The sequence below is a fragment of the Carlito syrichta genome, unplaced genomic scaffold (genome assembly GCF_000164805.1).
Source record: "Carlito syrichta isolate Samal-C Ts95f unplaced genomic scaffold, Tarsius_syrichta-2.0.1 Scaffold315592, whole genome shotgun sequence".
Lineage (NCBI taxonomy): Eukaryota > Metazoa > Chordata > Mammalia > Primates > Tarsiidae > Carlito > Carlito syrichta.
Genome location: NW_007259688.1, coordinates 574284 through 598623, shown reverse-complemented (window position 1 = coordinate 598623; position 24340 = coordinate 574284). Strand labels below are relative to the sequence as shown.

Below are 24340 nucleotides of genomic sequence, written 5' to 3'. Positions count from 1 at the left end.
GGGCTCTGGCAATCCACTCACCTCTCCCTCCCAAAGGCGCGGGATTACAGGCTGAGCCACCGAGCCCGGCTCGAGTCAAGTATTTTTAAAGAAAATTTACTTTTAAGAATGCCAGAAAAAATACTCTGAAAAGATAAAGAAAATGTCCTACAACCAATAAAAAGTAAAATATTAAATAGGCAAATCCAAAGGTCAAACATAGGATCTCGTATTCACTAACATCAACATTAAAGGACGAATTAAACTGCTATATAATTATTAAGCTCACTATGGCTATTTGAATACAAGTAACTCCAGGAACTATCACTCATGTACGTATCCTTAGCAGACTGCCAGGCAATGAAGATGGTAAAACTTAATGGAAACTGGTAGAATCTTAGACATTTATTAGTCCTACCTTATAGTAATCCCTAACTTCTTAGAAATGCTTAAACAACTGCACTTCTGGATTATGTGTTGTATAGTCCGTATTTTCTAAAATATTATAATGGAGAGATCTGGTGTTACCTAAGAATTCTCCCCACCACAGTGGAGTGACTGTAAACAGATTCTCTAACACATAAAAAACTGCCAACTGAATGCCCAGTAATCAGATAAATTCAACATGAAAGGAAATAAATTACTCGTTCTCGCAAAATAGCTCCCCTTTATAACTTACCCACTTGTATGACTACCACCACCACTGATTAAATCTGTTCTTAAAATTCTGCAACCACATCTTAACAATTCCTCTACAATTTGTAAAGTAAGAGGGTGGGGGAAGTTTTTTGTAAAAAATAATCTTTCTTAAATTATTCTTCAGGTTAATCTTTTTCTCTATTGATTTTATTCTAATCAAGGCTTTGTATGAACTACTGCAATAGATTCCTGGTGAATTTTTCTATCTCCAAGTTCCATTTGTCTTCAGTCACACTTGAATACCTACAACTGATTTTCCAAACTTATCATGTTTATTACATCACCACCCCTTACTCAGATACCACAAAGACACTTCAATACACTCTGGATCAAGATTAACTAAAAATCTTGTTCTTAGCCTTGCAGATGTGATCCTATTTTTTCTACCCAGTCGTATTTTTAAGATCTCCAATACAAATCTCCTTAATTTTCCAGTCAAAGTAACTTCCTGATTATCAGTGTACACCAAAGTATTTCTGCCTTATTTTGTCATATCTGTCCTCACCTATTCCTATTCCTCAGAAAGGTCAAGAATACTGTCTATACACATACACACACATACACCCCTAATCTTCTAACATATACTCTGGCCCATCCAATTCTACCCATTCCTCCAAATCAGTTCTATCTCCTCTGTAAAGATTTGTTGATCTTTGCTTATACCATTATATTTTTGTGTACCATAAAATTTGACTTTATTGTATATTATCTTGTAAATAATTTCATTATATGATAGTTAATTGTGAAAGATAATAAAAGCTTGACAGAAAGTTTTGTTGTTACAGAAAATGTGAAGTCATAATCTTCCTGTATACGTGAACTGGGAGATATAGAAGAGAAGGGAATTATGAAACAATATGAAAGTTACTGTTCAAACTAAGGGTCCCAAATTATAAAATTATTTACATACTACAGTCAAATATTACTGTCTGTGTGGCACAATACCACGTTTAGGAAACAGAACTAATCCTCATTTTTTAAAAGCTCATAAATGAAAACAGGTATCATGACCAGACATCAGTCTTTGCTCTATTTTAGAGCACCTTTCAATTGCAAAGTTAATGAGTTTTCATTTTCTTTCTAAACATACTCAATATTCTAAACATTAAAAATGCAACTAAATTTCAAATAAAAAATTTGAAGTCTAATTAGTAATGACAAAATTTTAACGGTATTTGAGTATAACAGAATATTAGACATAATATTAACACTTCAAAGGCATATTTGAAGATTCATTAAGCATTAATTAAATAAAATTGGGGCTCATGCCTGTAATCCCAGCACTTAGGGAGGCCAAGGTAGGAGAATTGCTTCAGAAGAGGAGTTTGAAACCAGTCTGGGCAATACAGTGAAACCATGTCTCTACAAAAAAAATTTAAAAATCAGCTGGGCATGGTGGCACATGCCTATAGTCCCAACTACTCAGGAGGCTGAAGTAGAAGAATTACTTTAGAACTGGAATTCTTCAGTCAACTACACTCCAGCCTGAGTGACAGAGTAAGATTCCAACTCAAAAAACTGAAATAAAATAAAACAAAACCTGGAATCTATAGAAGTAGAAATACTTTTTCTTTTTTTTTTTTTTGAGTTGGGAGTTTCATTGTTGCCCAGGATGGAGTATAGTGGCATGATCAAGGCTACTGCATCCTCTGTCTGCTGGGCTCAAGTGATCCTTCCACATCAGTCTTCCAAGTGGCTGAACTATAGGCATGTGCCACTATGCCTGGCTTTTTTTTTTTTTGGTTTATTGAGATGAAGTCTCACCAAGTTGCCCAGGCTTGTATCAAACCCCTGGGCTCATGCAATCCTCTCACCTCCACCTCCCAAAGTGTGTGGATTACAGGTGTGAGCCACTGTGCCTGGCCCTTTTTCTAATTCTTACAGCAAGAAAATTTTCTTACTAATATGAATTATAAAACACAACCTGCCTACCTCTTGATCATGTCTACCATGTCTTATATAAATGCAGTCTCTAAACTGCAGCACTATGAAAAACATACTAATTATGCCGCATGTAAGCCATAGACTGCTATGTCAGTGTTTTTCAATTAACATTTTCAAACACATACACACCCATGACACGAAACTTATCTTATTTATTATCTATTATTCCAAGTAAAAGAGTGCTTTTTAATGAATCTAATGTCTCCCTTTGCTTTCCCTTTGTTTATCAATAATCCTATGCCTTCCCTTTGTTTATCAACCTTATATTCTGAAGCAAAACCAACTTTTAGTAGACAAACATTTGGAAAAGATAAGCTTACTTCAGAGTAAGAGTTTAGATAAGTCATGTTTGCTAGACCTGCTCTATTTTCTACTGACATATAATTAAAGCTTTCACATGACAACTGTTGTCTTAAATAAATGTGACATCACAATATTAAGAAAAACTAACTTCAAGCAGGCTCATGCCTATAACCCCAGCACTTTGGGAGGTGGAGGCAAGAGGATTGCCTGAGCTCACAGGTTCGAGACCTGCCTGAGCAAAATGGAGAGACCTTGTCTCTATAGTAAATTGAAAAATTAGCCAGGCATGGTGACACATTCCTGTGGTTCCAGCTACTTGAAAGGCTGAGATGGAAGGATTGCCTGAGCCTAGAAGACCAAGGCTGCAGTGGCTGTGAGAATGCCACTGCATTCCAGCCTGGGTGACAGTGAGACTCCAACTCAAAAAAATTAACTTCAACTGGAAAGTGACTCTATGGTTTAAAACAATTTACTGAGTATTGTCTGTGGTCACCCCACTGAACATGCCAAAACTCACCTGAAAGAGCACCAATCTTATGCTTTCTGATACTAGGAAGATGTCGAAATTAAGAAATTGTTTTAAAAAGAAAGAAATTCAAGTTGAAGAACTGAATGATTTGTTTTAAAAATGTGAAATTGCCGGGCTCAGTGGCTTAGCCTGTAATCCCGCGCCTTTGGGAGGCTGAGGTGAGTGGATTGCCTGAGCCCGCGGGTTCGAGACCCGCCTGGGCAGCGAGACTTCATCTCTACAATAAATCAAAAAAATCAGCCGGGCGTGGTAGCGCATGCCTGTAATTCCAGCTACTCGGAAGGCTGAGGCGGAAGGATCGCCGGAGCCCAGCAGGTCGAGGCTGCGGTGGCCGGGAGCAGCCACTGCACTCGAGTCTGGGCGACCGAGTGAGACTCCAACTCAGAAAAAAAAAAGAAAGAAAGAAATTAAAGCCAGAAACATAAAACAACTTCATTCGTAGTTGAAAATAATATCTCTTCGCTATATATAAAACAAATTGTTTTTGTCTTTGATAGAGGAAGAAAGAATATAACATCATTTAATGGGCTATTCAAATTGATACTGTATGTGAAATAGAGCTTAATTATTGCAGATAATTTATAGCACTTGCAAAAGTGTTTTCAAAAATATACTAAAGGTTATTGCTACAAAAGAGTCATTTCTTCTTTAATGTATTAAAATGTCTAATTTTGGATATTTGATTAGAAGCCATACTTTTAAAACATTACGTTTCCTGGTGATAATGTGTCATCTTGGGTATGGAAAAGCAAATGACAAACACTAATATGAGACTTAAAAAATAAAAATTAGAAACAAGAGAACCCATTTACGATTTATGTTAAAAGTAGCATTTTAAAAGTTAAAAAAACAGGCCAGGCTCAGTGGCTCAGCCTGTCATCCCAGCACTTTGGGAGGCCAAAGCGAGTGGATGGCCTGAGCCCGGACTCGAGACCCACCCAGGCAACGTGGCAAGACCTCGTATCTACAATAAATAAAAAATAAAAAATTAGCCGGGCATGGTAGCACACGCCTACAGTTTCCTGGAAGGCTGAGGCGGAAGGATCATCAGAACCCAGCAGGTCGAGGCTGTGAAGGCCAGGAGCATACCACTGCACTCCAGTCGGGGCAACAAAGTGAGACTCCAACTCAAAAAAAGAAGTTCAAAACCTTTCCTTATCTAACGTACTGAAAATCAAACCAGAAGATGTATAGCAATTCCATAACACCAATCAAGGAAAAAAGGAAGACGGCAAAAAAAGTCTCACCCTGCACACAGAAAGACAGCAAAGTTAGGATGGGTGAGAAGTGGGAAAACCAAAGTCAGTCCCACCATTAACCAAGACTGCAAACAAAGTATTTTCAAAGTGAGTTTTTCAAATGAAGAAAAAAATCTATAGATCTTCCAAAGGAAGGAATGAAATAATCTTCTCTTAATAAGCTTAAATTATATAGGTATAATACAGCATAGGCTATAGGAATAAAGGCTCCTATCGAAGGAAAACGGATCAGTATAATCCTTGGTTGAAAAATATTGACAAACAAAATCAAAGAAAGTCTTAAAAGATTTTTAGTTCCTCTCATATTCTAAATAAAACTTCCATTTCAGTTGTTTTGCGCTTACTTTAAATGCTAGGCACTGTGTGATTTTCGATCCTTATACTTCTTTACTGAGATATAAAATACAGCAAAAATGGAGAACATAAAAAGCTAGAAAAGTGCTACCAGTCAACGATTTTTACAAAAAGTTTATTGATTTAGAACTTTCCCCTCAAATTACAGAAAACTTAGATATTACTAAAAAGTGAAAGAAAACTAGGTTATATATTTGTATTGTATCAATGTTCACTTCCTGATTTTCATCATTGTACTATGGTCATATAAGAGAGTATCTTTATTTACATACTATTGTATTTAAAGGGCAATGTGTCTATAACTTACTCAGTTTTCTGAACTATTCAAAAAATTGTACATTTACAGAAAAAAAAGGAAAAAGCAAATGTGGTAAAGTGCCAACATTTGGGTAATGGGTGGAAAGTATATGAATTTTCTGTACTAGTCTTGAAAATTTATCTTAAGTCAAATTATGTCAAAACAAAAAGTTAAAAGAAAAAGAAAGCTTAACCCTTTGAAGTCTGAGACCAAAATAATTGCATCAATCCTCTTTAGTTTTACAGCCTCAACTTTCAGAAGTATTAACAGATGAAACAGATACCTTAAGTATATCTATCTCACTTAGTAAGAAAGAAATTCTGAAATGGGTCTACACTCCAAGGCAAGGATGACACTTTTAACCTATTTTTCTCTTACCTCAGGTGGGCAGAAAACAGAGAGGTAAACAAACTAGGATACACAGAAACTTTAGTTTAGCACTTGATTTTAGAAACCTTTCCACCTAAGAATCAAATCTTGAATAAGACTTTACAAAGTTAAAAAGTCAACATCCTTCCCATTTTTCTCTTTCCCTTTAAAAAAAAAAAAAAAAGGCATTTAGATTAGATTGCATCCGCTGATTCCATATGGTAAAGTTAGCAAATGGTTTTCTTTCCTCTAACAAGCTGGAGGGGTCCACAAAAACTTAGTGTTATGATCTAGTAGGTATGATTTATTCACATTTCTGAATAAAGAAAAAAAAATTAAGGCTGGTCAATGGATAAAAATTTACATTTGTACAGAAAGAATAAGTTCTGGTATTCTATTACCCAGTAGGATGACTATAATTAATAATAATGTATTTCATATTTCAAGATAACTACAAAAGAGTATCTTAAATGTTTTAACTACAAAGAAATGATGGATATGCTAACCACCCTGATTTGAATATTACATAGTGTATACATGCATTCAAACATCACATTGTACCCTATGAACACGTACAGTTTTGTGTCAATTATAAACAAAAAAAAAGTTTTAAGACACAAAAAGGCTACAGATTATGGGTCATTCTAACTTGTTGAAAGCTACATCTAAAAAGAATATCAGAATAAAATTCAACAGATGATCATAAAATACTAAAAAAACTCATGAATTATTTTTTCACATAAAATTATATCTTAGTATTAAATGATGATCTACTTGAAATAAGTTTTTACTTTCTTAAATTTCATCTTCATGCCAGACATTCAGAGCCAACATTTTCATACTGAACTGTATATTCAAGAGTAAACGTTTTTAATTTACAAAACCTCAAAAAGGAAGTATTTTTAAAAGTTATCATTTCTTAATTATTCTTTTCTGGGCCTTGCTAAAACCTTCATCCCTGTATCTACTTACATAAATAAACTTAAAGACAGGGACATTTATACAAATGTTTAAAAATTAAAAACAAGGTCAGACCTGGTGGCTCAGCCTGTGATCAATCCCAGCACTTTGGGAGGCCGAGGTGAGTGGATTGCCTGAGCCCGCAGATTCTAAACCAGCCTGGACAACTTGGCAAGATCACGTCTCTACAATATATAAAAAATTAGTGGTAGCGCACACCTTCAGTTCTGGCTACTTGGAAGACTGAGGCGAAAGGATCACCTGAGTCCAGTAGGTTGACATTGAGGTGACCATGAGCCTGTCAATGCACTCCAGCCTGGGTGACAGAGTGAGACTCCAACTCCAAAAAAAAAAAGAAAAAAGAAAAACAAGACTGAGCACAATAGTTCACACCTATAATCCCAGCACTTTGGGAGGCAGAGGTTCAGAGGATTGTTTGAGCCCAGGGGTTTGAGACCAGACTGGGCAACTTGGCAAGACCTCATCTCTACAATAAATCAAAAACTTAAGCCAGGCATGGTGGCATGCACCAGCAGTCCCAGCTACTTGGGAAGCGGAAGCAGAAGGATCGCCTGAACCCACCAGGTCAAGGTTGTGATAATGGTGATCATGCCACTGCACACTAGCCTGGGTAACAGCTAAGACCCCACTCAAAAAAAAAAAAAAAAAAAAAAAAAAGAAACAATTGCAAGTTTAACTTAATTAAGAAAGAAACAAGCTAAATTAAAACAATATAACATTCTACTTAAGTTTTAAAAAGGAGGTTTTATGCATAAAAACTTTTAGGAAAAGCTAGGCAAATATATGCCGGACAAATATAGTTAATCTTTGAGTGCCAGCATTACAGGTGATTTCTATTTTGTATTTTTTCTTTAAATTTTTATAAACTTCTTTTAACTAAGTATCAAGCATGCATTATTTTTAGGATTACATAAGCAAAGTTAATTTAAAAAATAGACATAAAATCAAAATTAATGGGGAGTGGGCTGAATAGCAAGATACACATCTAGGTAAGATATTATTAAGATCTTTTTGTAGCTCCTAAGGGTGCTAAATTGGACTTTCATATGTGTGTGTGAGATGTGCCACCTCCAAACCCTGTTATGACGTAGGCACGTTACTTATATGACATAAAAAAAGAAAAGATATTATTGAGACATGAGAGTTTTAAGTTATGAATTCAGGGTCTCCAGATCCTGATTCAATCACAGCAGTTCCTTTCATCCTTTTCATACACTGAATTATTAACATTGTTTAAAAGACAAAAATGAAAACATATGCAAAAGGGATTGTTGATATAAAATGATGTTTTCTATGAACTGTTAGCTAAGTAGGCAAATTATAAAACTATATGTACAATGGTCTAATTTTTTTTAATTCAAATTTTGTATGAGAAATTAAAATTTAGTTTCATTTGTTTCTAATATTTCTTAATTAAACAGGTAAGAACAATTTAAAACCTACAACTAAAAAAGACCTTCAGTTGATTTATATCTTATTTCTAAACCTCAAAATACATAGATCTAGTCACAGGCTACCAAGGAAAAAAAAGGATACTTCTATCTTATTTATTTCTTGAGTCAGGGTCTCACTCTGTCACTCAGGCTAGAGTACAGTGGCACAAGCACAGGTCACTGCAGCCTCAAACTTCTATACTCAGGTGATTCTTTCACCCCAGTCTCCAAGAGTAGCTAGGGTGTGCTACCAATACTCAATTTTTTTTGGTTGTTGTTTGTTTGTCAGTTTGTAGAGATACCGTTTTGCTATGTTGTCCAGGATGGTTTCTAACTTCCGTGCTCAAACAGTCCACCTGTCTTGGTCTCTCAAAGTGCTAGGATTACAGGCATGAGCCATGGGTCTGCCTGGATACTTCTGTTTTAAATTAGAAGTAACAGCTAGCATTTCTAAAGAAACTTTGAAAAGATTAAGTCAGTTTATTCTAACATACATAAAATAAGTAATCCAATATTAAAACAAACTATTTTATTACTTTTTTTTTTTTTTTTTTTTAGTTGGAGTCTCACTCTGTTGCCCATACTGGAGTGCAGTGGCCGCTCCCGGCCACCGCAGTCTCGACCTGCTGGGCTCCGGCGATCCTTCCGCCTCAGCCTTCCAAGTAGCTGGAACTACAGGCATGCGCTACCACACCCAGCTAATTTTTTATTTTATTGTAGAGATGAAGTCTCACCAAGTTGCACAGGCAGGTCTCGAACCCGCGGGCTCAGGCAACCCACTCACCTCAGCCTCCCACTGCACGGGATTACAGGCTGAGCCACCAAGCCCGGCTTGAGAAAACTAAATCCTAAAAAATTCTGTCATTTTGTCTATACTATAAAAATAATCATGCACAGGTGCTTTTATAATCAACATGCTTGATTATAGTTAAATGGTGTTAGAACTGAACACAGCCCTAGCCCAATACCAAATGTTTTTAAATACTTCAAGCAGTTGACCAATCTGAAAAATCTTCAAGAATATTTGTCTTTTGATTCACACGCAATAACATAAGCTACCATCAAGTTATAAAAGAAAACTGTTTAATAGGTAATATCACCAGGACTTTTCTTATTAGCCTCCACAATAAATTAAATCACTCAAAAAATGCTTTACTGAAGTAAACTCACACCCTTTCCATTACTCCTACCATTTATGAATGCATATACTAGTCACCAGAGAAAGGAATACAAAGTAATGCCTAAATGGTTTTTGCCTCTGTCACACATTATCTTCTCCTTAATACAGTCACAAAAGTTAGACTACAAGCAGTCAATGGCCAGTTCAAAATAGTTTCCCAAAATAAATTTCAAATCTCTCCATAACTCATAGATCTAAAGATGTTTTTCATGTGGCAGTTTTTAGGTTTGCTTCACACAAAATAGAAATGAATTAATTCTTTGAGAGAGGTACTATAACTGCATTTATACCCTTTTTTTTGAGTTGGAGGTCTCACTCTGTTATCCAGGCTAAGGTACAGTGGCAAGAGGTACAGTTCACCACAGCCTCAAATTCTTGGGCTCAAGTATTCCTCCTCCTCAGCCTCCTGAGCAGCTGGGACTGCAGGCATGTGCCACCAGGCCCAGCTAATTTTTTTATTTTTATTTTTTGTAGAGGTGAAGTCTCACTATGTTGCCCAGGCTGGTCTTGAACTCCTGGGCTCAAGTGATCCTCCTGCCTCAACCTCTCAAAGTGCTGGGATTACAGGTATGTGCCACCGTACTTCAGTCCTGCATTTATACTTTTACTACACACATTGGTCAAGATACAACATAGTGAAAAATACACCCAGGCACCAAAAGAGACCATCAATCAGACAAACCCTATTGCCATTACTCCTCTCCCCCACTGGCATCCCTCACTCAGTAGCCAAGAAAATACTAACCAGGAGGTAACAGTTTTGGTTGATGTTTATGGCTGGATTAAGACCAGAATGTAGAAACTATGGAAAGGGCTTTCCTAGTCACTCTATGTAAGGATCCTCAAACTAAGAAATGTAACCTGGATCTGAGTTGGACATAGCTGTAACAGGTTATATATCAAAAATAGAGAAACTTATACTTTACTCCCTTTTGAACATATTTCTATTATTTTTCCATTCCAAGGCCAATATTCCTAACAATTTGGTAAACTTTTTAAAGCTTTAAAAATCCTTAAAGTCTTTCCTTCACCCCTACCCACATATTTTAAATGATATTCTACTTGAACAATAGCACATCCTGAATTATATTTAAACAAATTTCAATTATACAACAGACAAAGTTTAAAGTTAGTTGCCCCTTTATGAAACAAAAAATAAAGTTACACCAAAAAAAACAGAATTGAAGAATTTGTTTCTCAATATTGGTATACAAAAATTATAATAGTCAGAATCTGCACTTACTCTTCACCCCTTTCTTCCCCTTTCGTTCCTTCTTGTACTGTTCCTTCAGTTTACTTATTAGTCCCTGGTCTACATCCCAAACCTCAGCAGTTGGGGAGAGGTCATCTTTATCTACATGCAGCATATTATTAAAAGAAAAAAAATCAGCAGTTGGCAATGCAAGCTCTGTTGGCAGTAAACTGTTATAGCTTTATATAATCATAATAAAAATGTACTAATAGCATATACTCAAAATACTTTAAAGGTGCAGTCTCAGTTTTGGTATTCACAACTCAAACTCTAAATGCCCATGTCATAAGTTTCTAAACATTTAATACCAACAACAGTTAAATGGTGCTTCATCTTTATGAATCACAAATTTGAAGGTTATCATTCTTTCAATAGACTGACATTAGAAATCTAATGTTATGAAAATAGATCACTGCATCTTTATAAAAATGTTAATAAAAATTATTCAGCCAGCATCATAAAAGCAAATGAATGAAATACATGCGAACTACTCATAAAAGTGCAAGCTAGAAAGGTCAGTGCTGTTTCACTGATGAAAATATTCATGCACCTTCTATCACACTGATTTCTGCATGCACAAGGTAACTGCACTAATGGAAAGGCATTCTAGTCCAATATAATACATACATATTGTTACAAAATACAGTGTTTCCAATAATTCATACAAAGCATTCAGAGAATCCCACCTCTGCCCCCATCCCACCCACCCAAAGAGATCCACATCTCATTACCTTCTTCCTTTGGTCTACAACTAAGATTAGCAAAAACAAAAAACAAAAACAAAAAACAAAACTCAAATTCCACTGAATAACTTTTTTAGAATTGATGTTTTGTAAGGGTAAGATCAAAGTAGTGACAAGGCTGGACAAGTGAAAACAGACATTGATGTACATCTGCTAAAGATAACACACAAATATAAGTAAATATTTGTGTCTGAAAAAATGTATTCCTAGGTAAACTAGAAGAAAAACAGCATTAAAAAGAAGCAGTATAAAAATAACTGTGTCTTTGAGAATTATTTTAAATACTGAGCTTTTTTCCTTCTTTGTTTAGTTTTAAAACAGTCATATTATTAGGAAGTTTAACACTGTTACAGAACTAGGAGTTTATATAATCCCATTATTAAATAAAAATTATACCAAACACACAGGTTAAGTCAATCAATAAGACTGCAAAGTGAGATCTTAGGGGAAACATACTTAATAAATTTTTGATAACTCAGTAAATTCTGGCTCACAAGTTTTGTAATCTCCCTAAGACTTACTAACAATCTATAAAGCAGACATTAAAAGGTCTTTTTTTGGCAGGGTGTGGTGGCTCCCGCCTATAATCCCAGCACTTTGGGAGGCGGAGGCGAAAGATTGCCTGAGCCCAGGGGTTCAAGACCAGCCTGGGCAACTTGGTGAGAACTCGTCTCTACAATAAATAAAAAAATTAGCCAGTTGTGGTGGCATGTGTCTGTAGTCCCAGCTACTTGGGAGACTGAGGTGGAAGGATTGCTTGAGCCCAGTTGGCCGAGGCTGAGGTGGCTATGAGCATGCCACTGCACTCTAGCCTGGGCAACATAGTGAGACTCTTACTAAAAAAAAAAAAAAAGTCATTTTTTTTCTTTATAGATTGCTAGATGTAGTAAACATAAGACATTCTCATATTTAAGTGGCACAAGAAATTCAAGTATTGACTGTAACTTGAGTCCTTCCCACAACAACTGTCATCCCTTCTGCCCTGATAGTTATACTACCTATGATCATAGGTGGTCAGTCTGTAAAAAGCTAACTCCAATGCTTTAAGTTAATTGCTAACTTGGATTACTTGAAACTAGATTACTCAAGACTGAAATTTATATATAAGATTATTTCTCAAATCTGCACATTGAAATACTATTTGTAATACAGCTGTAATTCTGATTTAAAGAGAAAATTTACTTTTGATGTACTTTAATCATGAAGTTTCCTGAAAGCTATGCTACATCAGGAATCCTATCACCTTACTGAATACACCAAGAAAATATGATCTAAGGAATTAATCATTTGGACTCTTCTTAATGAAGCTAACAATTCTTACTTTCAACTACTTTAAAGCAAAACAAATTGTCACATTTTGAGGAGATATTTTCTAAATATTACAGAAACCAAAAAAATCCTTAAGTTAAATAAAGTTTATACAGAAAAGACAGAACAGACAAATTTAATAAAAGTTAAGCAGTTTTTTAAAAAAAGTTTTGTAGAGAGAATAAAGCTGTGAATAGCTCTAACTACAGAAGCAAAAGAGAGTGGAGTGAAGTAGCAAAGGGAATAAAAAAAGGATAAGCTTAAGGAAAAAACAAATACTACTTGCAAGATAACCTCAAATCTATAAAACAAAACTTAGGCAGTGCAAAGAATAAGTTGGTGAATGCATATGTGCACAAACAGTATCCTGAAACTTGCCTGGTAAGTAACAGCTGATTTGATATTGCTTATAAGAAATAGATAAGAGCAAAAGGGAAGAGGCAGCATAATCTTCTACATATTAATCCTGTTTTTAAAAAATCTAGGGGGAAAAAAATACCAATAGGTTGAATCAATTACAGAAACTTTTTGTCTAAAACAAAACACAAATAAGCACAAAAATTTTGCCTCCTGACAACTCAAAACCACAAAACCATGAAATTCTATTATGGTTCTTCTGATTACCAAAGCAGAGGAATTATACAAATCTACGAATTGTAATGCAACTTCATTAACTAATTTTACTTTACGCAAATATTCAATACTTTATCTGTTGTATTTAAATATAAGCATTCAAGTACCAACTGTATTGTATTTTGTAGTCCTATAAATATCTACAGATCACAGTTTCAAAGGGCAGAAGAAAATAAGTGAACATTCTTGAAATGCCTAGTCTCCATAAGAGAAAAAGCAAAAATAATTTTTTAGAGGAATGAAAAATTATTATTACTAAACTCTGACTATCTAACGTAAATGACAGAGAAAAAAAGATTTAAAATCTAACTAAAAGGCAATCGTTTCATAAGATAAAAAAATTCAAAGTCACAGATTGCTAGTACACAAAATAAAAAATAATACAGATTATCTTAGGTGAGTAAGTTCTGGAGTATGTTTCATTAAGACTTTCTTTGTTTAAAATCTGTGCTCTTTTCCCAATAATTTCTGAAAACTACTATGTTAATTAACTAAATAAACATAAGGAAATGTTTCTATCTTCTCTGTTTTACAAAAAATGACTATGACAACTCTTGAGTAGAAATTATAAAGTTTGGAAACACCATATAAATCCCTTGATAGTTTTTTTCATAAGAAATGAAAAAAACTATTTGAACTATTTTGTATTGAAAAGAGTTATTTTCCTTTATCAAGAACTTAAAATACTTTTTTTTAAGTTGGAGGCTCACTCTGTCGCCCAGTCTGAAGTGCAGACGCACACTCATGGCTACCGCAGCCTCGACCTGCTGGGCTCAGGAGATCCTCCTGCCTCAGCCTTCCAAGTAGCTGGCATTACAGGCACACGCCACTATGCCCAGTTAATTTTTTTTGTTTATTATTCAGATGAGGTCTTGCCAAGTTACCCAGGCTGGTCTCGAATACCTGGGCTAAGCAATCCTCTCACCTTGGCCTCCCAAAGTGCTGAACATGGCTAAGAATTTAAAATACTTTAGAAGTGGAGACTCTGTCAGCTACTTCCATTCAGAGGAGATACAGGTCACTCTCAAATACTGATAGTAGTTGACAGTTGTCTTTCACTAAATCTTTTCTTAAAATTTTGCTCTACAATCAAAAGTCTGAATAGAAAGACCAATGAGTTGTACATAATATTGTATTCTTACTAAAGAAATAAGGTCATTCCAGACTAATTAAATTACTGAAATTTCTGTTTATCCCTTTGACTGGAATTAAACTTCTAGCATCTTTTGGCTAAGAAAACAGTAATAAACATGTGCCAAGGTTTAGCAAAACAGATGTTCAATAAATTACTTCAATCATTTTTTTTTTTTTTGAGTCGGAGTCTCACTCTGTCGCCCAGACTGGAGTGCAGCGGACGCTCCCGGCCACTGCAGCCTCAACCTGCTGGGCTCCAGCGATCCTTCCGCCTCAGCCTTCCGAGTACCCGGAATTACAGGCGTGCGCTACGACGCTCGGCTAATTTTTTGATTTTAGTGTAGAGATGAGGTCTCGCCTGCCCAGGCGGGTCTCGAACCCGCGGGCTCAGGCAATCCACTCACCTCAGCCTCCCAAAGGCGCGGGATTACAGGCTGAGCCACCGAGCCCGGCTCACTTCAATCATTTTTTACAAAAATAATCTAAATGCACACCAGTAGGGCCCTTGTTAAATAAATCATGGCATATACTGATAGAAAATTATGCAGTTATTAAAAATGTTGGCATCTGGTCCAAAGTTAGTGAGTTATCTCAATTGTTCACAGTCAGTTACAAAAACGCTTTTGGAGGACTATATATTAAGTGAAATGTGTGGGTTACAAATCAGCATTTAGTAGAATTTTATTAATTAAATAAGTAAATGTATATACATTAAATATATATCTACTTATATAAATGTTAACCACGGTTCTTTCTACATAGTAGCATTAAAGATAATTTTTAATTTTCATCTTCCAATGTATTTGTAGGTTCAAAGTCTTATAAAACATACTTATATTATAAATAATTATATATTTATATAATTATGAAATAAGAAAAAAACAGTACTTTTAAAATTATTGGAAAAAGATAAGGTATTTCCAACACGGAATGGCTGCACAGAGAAGCTAAAAGTTATATACTTTTACTGTTTCTCCTATTCTGAAGGATATACTTCTAAAATATAGCCATTTCCAAAGAATAAGTATAAAAATGTAAAGTCTGAAAGGTAACTGTGGAGTTTTCTCATTTTCTGAGTTGATGTGCCTCTTCTATTTCCATTTAAGAGAAGAGAGAAGTGAATGTCTAGAAATATTTGAGAATTATAAACAATGAGAAAACTGTTGGCAAAACTCCAACCTTTTAAGTACCTGATTCATTTTTATATTAAGATAGTCAGATTTTTGTTTCTCATATTAGAAATATTTAACATCAACACACAAATGAGGCATTTTTAATCCAAGTGTGTTTCCTATCATCAAAGTATTCTTTAAAAAATCTAGTGATCATTCCTTTTGCTTCGTAATTAAGCAAAACTTTTATGTATTAAAATAACTTTCTCCAATAAAGCTCAATAAACATACTTTGTTCTACCTACCAGATAACATACTAAATATTAAATGAGAATTGAAAGAGCATATTTAATAGAAAAAACATACTGGATGCCAGCTATTATTATCTTAAAATGGTTTTTTAAATTTTATTTTACTTTGAATAGGATTTTTAACCCTGTACAGACAGAACTGTCTTCTCCAGTTTAGTTATGGCTGGGTTATTATTTGCATTGGGTGCCACTTCCAAAGTTTAGGCAATAATATTTGCACACTGAATAATAGACACAATAAAATTTAATATAAATCTTCATTAAATCTTGTTTAATATAGAACTAAAATTCAGGATTAGTACCTTTATTCCTTCTTAGTAATTTTAGTCAGATAACCCATATGGGCATACTAAAGAGTTATGTCTTCCTGAGATTTAGATCAATAAATTTTAAAATGGAATGTTTTAAATGAAATACATGCTTATTTTTTTCTAAAAATCTACTAAGGGGAAAGGAATTGGATTTCCAATCAATTAAATGTTTCAACTTTAAATGCAGACAAATCTCAAAAACTGAAATCCACCAAAAGCTATGTACTAAACAGTTTAGACATCAAATGTAAAGTGGTACAAAATACTCTGAAATTTTATTCAATACCACTTCTCCTTGCTCTCAGTTTAACTGTCACCATACATTCAGATACACACATTCCACATATATTTAGTAATAATCCATCTTTAAAGGCTAGATTTCTTCCCACCCTTTATTTCTTTATCACCTTACCCCATTCTGTGCCATCCCCTGAACTCCGTGCTTCTCCAGCTCCTTCACCATCTTCAGCAGTCACTAAAAAATCAAATTCTTTCAGTGCTTCCTCAGTATCAGGATCATCAGTTAGGTCAGCAGCTAAACCTTCGTTACCTATCTGTAAATACAATACAAACCAAAAATCACTTTTATACTAAGTTGAAAAGGCGCCCTTTAAGATTTTCATGTAATGACATTTACACTTTATTTTTAGATTACTTGGATGCAAAATATTATATTTCCCATATAATTCACAAATTCCAAACTATACCCTAGATAAATAGTTCAACAGTGCTATGCTAAGATCATTTGTAAGATGTGATCCAAGTAATGTGGTATTAAAAAATAGTTAAGGCCGGGCTCGGTGACACAGCCTGTAATTCCAGCACTTTCGGAGGCCTGAGAGGGTTGCCTGAACCCATAGGTTCAAGACCAGCCTGGGCAACCTTGTCTCTACAATAAATAAAAAATTAGCCAGGCATGGTGGCATGCGCCTATGGTTCCAGCTACTTGGAAGAGGCTGAGGAGGAAAAATCGCCTGAGTCCAGCAGGTTGAGGCTGCGGTGGCCATGAGCATGCCTCTGCACTCTAGCCTGGGTGACAAAGTGAGACTCCAACTCAAAAAAAGAAAAAAAAGAAAGAAAAAATAGTTAAAGTGCTAATTATCAAGAATAGTTAACTTCTTAAATCACAGTACACTCGCATTTACCTCCCCATTAAAGAACCAGTCACTCATTTGCATTCTGGTAGGCTGTCTTGAACTGATCTCACGAACTGAACTGCATACTTAGTCCATCCCTAATAGGGATATGGCATAGCAACTAATGCAAATTTATAGCTGTGATAATATTAAAGTACTTTACCTCCCAGAAAAAAAAACAAAAACAGAATCTCTATTCACCCAACAGACCACATTACACAGAAGACTGAAAACTGTTTTTGTAGATTGGAAGTTTTTAATGAACATTATCATTTTTTCTACATTACTATAGAATTTTAAAGTAACACAGATGAATCTATATCTTTTTTATACATCCTTGAAATGCTGTACACTACTCTGATAATTTACAAATGAACAATCAACTCAACTTTTGTTTCTACAGCTAACCCCATCATCACTAAAATAGATAAATTTGCTTCTTAGATTATGATTAAAAGTAGATTTTTATCAATCCTTACCAAAGAATGAGAATGTTGATACATATTTATAATCCATAGAATACCCCCTCACCTAGGGTGGAGGTATCCCCATTGCAACTTCAGTTAATATATCACGTCTGTACTGCACATGAAGAGAAAGACTTCAGCAGTGATTCTCAATTGTGGTAGAAATGGAAAGAGTGTCACTTTTCACAAGGTTTCAGTCTGGGCACAGTGACTCACACCTGTAACCTGTCATCCCAGAACTTTGGGAGGTTGAGGAGGAAGGATCACTTGAGGCTAGGAGTTCAAGACAAGCCTAAACAACATAGCAAGACCCTATCTATATTAAAAAAAATAAGTAAATAAATTAGCCAGGCATAGTGGTACATGCCTAGAGCCTCAGCTATCCGTGAGGCTGAATGGGAAAGACTGCTTAAGCCCAGGAGCTAGAGGCTGCAGTGAGCTCTGACCATACCATTGCGTCATTGCAGTCCAACCTGACAGAATGAGACCCTGTCTCTAAAAAATGTTTCAAAACCAATGGACTAGATGCATAAAAACAGACCATTTCTCACCTACTTGATGAATAATATAGCAAATAAAAATGATCTACCACTCCCAATGTAACTTAAGACATCTCAAAAATTCCTACTCCAAATACATGTGCATATAACTAATAAGAATATAAAATCAGCCGGGCTCGGTGGCTCAGCCTGTAATCCCACGCTTTGGGAGGCTGAGGTGAGTGGATTGCCTGAGCCCGCGGGTTGGAGACCAGCCGGGGCAGCGAGACCTCATCTCTACAATAAATCAAAAAATCAGCTGGGCATGGTAGCGCATGCCTGTAATTCCGGCTACTTGGAAGGCTGAGGCGGAAGGATCGCCGGATCCCAGCAGGTCGAGGCTGCGGTGGCCGGGAGCGGCCACTGCACTCCAGTCTGGGCGACAGAGTGAGACTCCAACTCAAAAAAAAAAAAAGAATATAAAATCTAGTTCCTACTTTGTGTTTATTCATCCGATGTTTGTCTTTTCCTTCAGGGATGCCTTCAATCATGTCATTTTCCTCTTCTTCATCACTGTCATCAGCATTCTCTAAGAAATTGAATGTCTCAAGAACATCACCAGAGGGCCTATATGAAGGAAAAAAATAAGACTAACTACTACAATTGTTGAGTCTAATAATTCTTTCAGATTCCTATTTTAAAACAGTACTCAACTCAAAGACAGCTGTGGAGATTCAAATGTCAACCTACTTATTATGTACTGCCTGAAAGACTTTACTCAAGAAAAAAAGTTTGAAAGATCATTTATGTTCTACAATTAAAATAAAAGTGGTTATCTGTTGACTGAATTTCTCCAAAGTTCATTGTCCCAAATATTTTTTAGTAATTACTGAAACAAAATAAAATCCTGTAACACTCAAACATACTATTATTTCTCACAATAAAGCTATCATAAACAAGAGACTTAAACTAAGCATTTCTTCTAACTACACCTCTTATAGCTTGGTCCAAGTGCGTGAGGACTAAAACAGCAAAATGCCAAAGTTAAATTTATCACTCAACCCATATTTAAAGTTACAGCAAATCAGATATAAAACATCCCAATAAATTTCACAGGTTTTCTTACTTAGAAAAAAAATCCATAATCTATTAAAGAAATACTTTCAAGTCTTTCAGTACAACTCAGTCAACAGGTAATGAGGATGATCTATTTTATGCACTTAACTAAATCCTTTTTAAAACTAATTTGCATTCCTCTATGTACAACAAAAAGGCTTTCATATAATTTTTAAAAGTCTTAACAATAAAGACAGCAACAAAACGACAAAAAATTCAGCTGAACAACTTTCACCATGAAAAGTCTCTGCTCTGCCAGTAACGAACGAGCTGCTTGAATTTGGTCACTTAAATCTTTTGACCTCAATTCATCTACCTGGCAACCGTGAGGGTTGCATTAGATGATCTTGAATATCCTTCCTAACACTAAGAATATAAGATAACAAAATGAAAAATAACCTAAAACTCAGGAATTTTATTTCTCCTTCCCTGACTGGTTTCCTCCATTAGTCCAAATTAAAGACAAGGTAATTCAGACTCCAGTTGTCCCTTGGTTTCCATGAGGGATTGGTTGCAGGATACACAGCACCTCTCCCTTCCTCCCTCCCCCCTCGAGGGCTCAAGTCCCTATGCATATCCTTCTATATTATACACTTTAAATCATCTCTAAATTATTCATAATTCCTCATACAATGTACATATTGTATAAATAGCTATTATACTGAATTTTTAATTTTTTTGTATGGTTAGTTTTTATTGGTCTTTTTTTATTACAATATATTCCAACCTGTGTAGAACCCAAAGATATGGAGGGCCAACTATATTTTTTTAAGAGTATTAACACAGAATTTTAAGAGCTCTACTATACCCTACCCAAACCAGCACGCTGTTTAAAGGAAGTGTATAGGCTGGGTGCAGTGACTCACAACTGTAATCCTAGCTCTGGGAGGCAGAGGCGAGAGGATTGCCTGAGCCCAAGGGTTGAAGACCAGCCTGGACAACCTGCCAAGACCTCATGTCTACATTAAATCAAAAAATTAGCCAGATGTGGTTGTAAGCGCCTGTAGTTCCAGTTATTTGGAAGACTAAGGCGGAAGGATCGCCTGAGCCCAGAAGGTCGAGGCTCCAGGAGCTATGATGGTATAACTGCTCTCCAGCCTGGGCAACAGTGAGACTTCGATACAAAAATAGAATAAAATAAAATAAATAAAATAAAGGAAATGCACAAAAACTGAATGTAGACAGACATTGTTTTTGAAAATGCAAATTAATAAAAATAAATAAGCTTACCACAATAACAAAATATATTTTTCAGTTTTACATTTATAATATAGCTTAATATTTGGGGATGAAAGACAAAGATGAAAGGCAAAGAAAGCATTTGACAAATGAAGCATATTAATGACAAAATGATTTAAAAGAGTATTAAAGATATGAGATTTTTATTTTGAACTCTGAAAAATTAGCCAGGGGTGATGGCTCATGCCTATAATCCTAGCACTTTAGGAGGCTGAGGCAAGAGGACTGCCTGAGCCCAAGGGTTTGAGACCAGCCCGAGAAACTTGGTGAGACCTCATCTCTACAATAAATCAAAAACTTAGCTGGGCTTGGTGGCACACTTCTGTAGCGCCAGCTACTTTGGAAGGCTGAGGCGGAAGGATTATCTGAGTCCAGGTTGAGGATGTGGTGGCCGTGATCATGCCACTGCACTCCAGCCTGGGAGACAGAGTAAGACTCTGACTCAAAAAACAAAACAAAACAAGCAAGCAAACAAATAAAAAAACACCAAAAAAATGAAAAGTTAAGTATCACTGTCCTCCAGATAAAAATTTCTGTCTCTAAAGTGAGAGGTCCTGTTTCTGGGTTTTATAACCTACATTGGGCAACCCCTTCGGGTCCTCTCCAACTGCAGGAGCTTTTCTGTCCTTTCAATAAATCCTGCTTCATCATTTAAAAAAAATTAAAATTAAAAATTAAAAAAACAAAAACTACATTAATCACAGCAATATACGTGCATGCCTTTAAAAGTCAAATAGAACATAGCCCATAAACGAAAGAATTGATAAATAAGACTTCAACAAAATTACTAACTTTTCCTCTTTGAAAGACACTAAGAAAATGTAAAGACCAACCTCCAATCTGAGAGAAAATACTTACAAGTCATATTTGATAAAGGTCTTATATTCAGAATATATTTTTTAAAAAAACACTTAAACCTCAATAGTAACAAGTAAAACAACAAAAAATGTGGAAAGTATTCAGACACTGCATCAAAATGGTATGTGTAGCTAAGCACACTGGCTCATGCCTGTAATCCCAGCACTTTCGAAAGCTGGGTCAGGAGCATTAATTGAGGCCAGGAGTTCAAGACCATTTCTCTTAAAAAAAAAAAAAAGTTGGGCATGGTGGCACACACCTGTAGTCACAGCTACTTGAGAAGCTGAGGCGGGAGGAGCACTTGAGCCCAGGAGGTCAAGGATGCAGTGAGCCATGACTGTGCCACTGCACTTCAGCCTGGGCAACAGAGCAAGACCCTGTCTCAGAAAATAAAAGATGTGGCAAATAGCATACAAACAGATGCTCAACGTCATTAGTCTCTAGGGAAATGAAAATTAGAGAATCATGAGCTGTAAAAGGTCTGAGATTTTTACCTTACCTACATGCTAACAACATAGTCTGTTACTGTTTCATAGAGGCTGAAGGAAATTGTAAGATTGAGTCAGAGACAGGGATTCTACCTCTCAGGGGCATAGGAATAACAGGAGCATAATGTTTGCTGAGCTCCCCTTACCCCCCCGGTCCCACAAGGGTGGCAAGGAGAAGATCAGGTAGATGTTACACATAGTTGGTTTGAATCATAGCTGAGGAACTCCAAGCTTAGGGAACTTGAATCTTTTATTCTAGATAGTAAATATAACTGCCCAGAAGACTGTCTCTATCTTCCAAAGCTGTTTGTTATGCAAACATCCTTAAATAGTCAGAATAAAAGGGCAGTAAGTGTCTCTGCTTGCAGGATATTCAGAAACATGAGAGATCCATGGAGAATTGCTTCCAAATAAATAAATAATAAAAATGAGGTACTTCTACAAATTTATGTGGATGACTAAAATTAAGAAAAGCAGTCTAGAGAGGAGTTGACTACTTACGAAGAGTGGAAAGATTAGAAGAGCTGCTGGGTTGAAGTATGAAATAAGTAGTCAGTCAGCAAAGGAAGAAGAAAAGAATTGTCAGGCAACTTATAGAGCTCTACTGGGATTAGTTAAGAATAACTTGGGAGTTATCAGCATAGTCAATAGTTCTTTTTTGTTGCTGTTAAAATAAATTTTGGGCATGGTCGATCATGCCTCTAATTCCAGCACTTTGGGAGGCCAAGGCAAGAGGGCTGTTTAAGCCCAGAAGTTCAAGAGCAGCCTAAGCAACACAGTGAGATCTTGTCTCTACAAAAACAAAAAAGCTACTCAGGAGGTTGGAGAGGCAGGACTGTTTGAGCCCAGGAGTTCAAGGCTGTGGTAAGTTGTGATCAGGCCAATAAGCTCCGGTCTGGGTGACAGAATGAGACCCCAACCCAAAAAAAAAAAGTTCAGCTATGAAATACTTGGGTGAAAAAAAAGCAAAAAGTTTTCTTTTAGTATATGAGTATTTTATTTGCAAAGTACCTGTGACCAGCTTTAGAATTTTGTAATACCTAGCATAAAATATATAATAAATTGCATAACTGAAAAAAAGCGATTACAAATGCATGGTTAGGCATGTCATACCTAGAAAGAGTTATGACATGCCTAACCACTTGAGCATGAGAATGCTATATCTTGAAAAAGCCCTGTAAAGAAAATTTGAATTGAACCCTCAAAAAAGAACATCACACTAAAGTTACCTCTACCTCTTTGCCAAGGGAAAGAGAATTAATAGTGAAAAGTAGATGAACTTGATTGTATCATCTGCCTGGCCCTAAAAATACCTTTGTGAATGGAACAGATAGAATCCAAAGTTATAGGTACTCTTATTGAAAAAGTGGATTTACTGACTTAGGGATGTATTTGTTTTTCATGCACGCTTAGATATCTACTTTCTGTTTTCGTAGGTGTTAGTACGTTCTCTGAGTGTTCATGCTGCATCATTTCCTGGACACCCAGCATACACTTTGCGAGGCAAAGAGCTTTCTGCACAGGATATGATGAGTAACAGATCCCTGCTCCTCCCATCTCTACCTTTGATTACTACACACTAGGAATAACCATCTCAAAACTTTTAAAGAAGTTTCTTTTGTTATTTGCTCTAGTATTTCTAAATAGCATGCACAGACTGCTATTTCTTCATGAAATTTAACTCTCTTATAGTCTGCACCCCAGATTTACACTTATTCCACAGCAGTATTATAGTTATATCAGTTTACTTTTTGGTATATGAATATCCCATGGTAACTATGTAAATATGATTTCCATTTAAATCACATTACAATGATTCTATTTCCTTTCTTTTATATGTGGTTTTCCTGAAATAATTCCCAGTGAGTTTTAAGTGTTTGGTTTTCCAAGGATGCTATCACCTATTCTCCTCCACAGTTTCACTGTGTATCTCCAGTGTTCCATCCTCCTTCTATTCAAATGGTCTGATTTTTCTATCTGCAAGATTTTAGAACTTTGTCTTAATTTTTAGTGTTCATGATGACAGCCTCTGTATGGATCATATTTCATTAATTTCATAGAATATTTGGGGAGAATCCTTTCAATATGGAAACAAACACCCTGAAAATATATTCTGATACATTTAACAATCTTTTCAACTTCACTTAATCTGTTTTCTCTCTCTAAAACTCTGAGTCAATCATGATTCTCCTGGAACGATCTTTTAATTTTGCTGTTTTTTCAATCCTTCAATCTTCCACATTTTTCATGAAAATAATTCCTATCACTTTTTACTTCTTTTTTTTCTTTTCTGAGTTGGAGTCTCACTCTGTCACCCAGACTGGAGTACAGTGGCTGCTCCCGGTCACTGCAGCCTCGACTTGCTGGGCTCCAGCGATCCTTCCGCCTCAGCCTTCCAAGTAGCCAGAACTACAGGTGCGTGCTA

General features: G+C 35.8%; 1 protein-coding gene across 3 annotated transcripts in view; it reads right to left on the bottom strand.

Annotated features, from left to right (window-relative positions):
- STRN3 (striatin 3) overlaps nt 1-24340 on the bottom strand; it is a 65213-nt gene that overhangs the window by 24235 nt on the left and 16638 nt on the right. For 2 of the 3 annotated variants that reach the window (XM_021706441.1, XM_021706440.1), the window contains 3 exons: nt 18712-18841; nt 16545-16686; nt 10572-10682 (listed from right to left, as the gene is read on the bottom strand). In XM_021706441.1, coding sequence (XP_021562116.1) covers nt 10572-10682; nt 16545-16686; nt 18712-18841 — 383 coding nt within the window. The remainder of the gene's footprint in view (nt 1-10571; nt 10683-16544; nt 16687-18711; nt 18842-24340) is intronic. The other variant, XM_021706442.1, reaches the window with a different exon arrangement.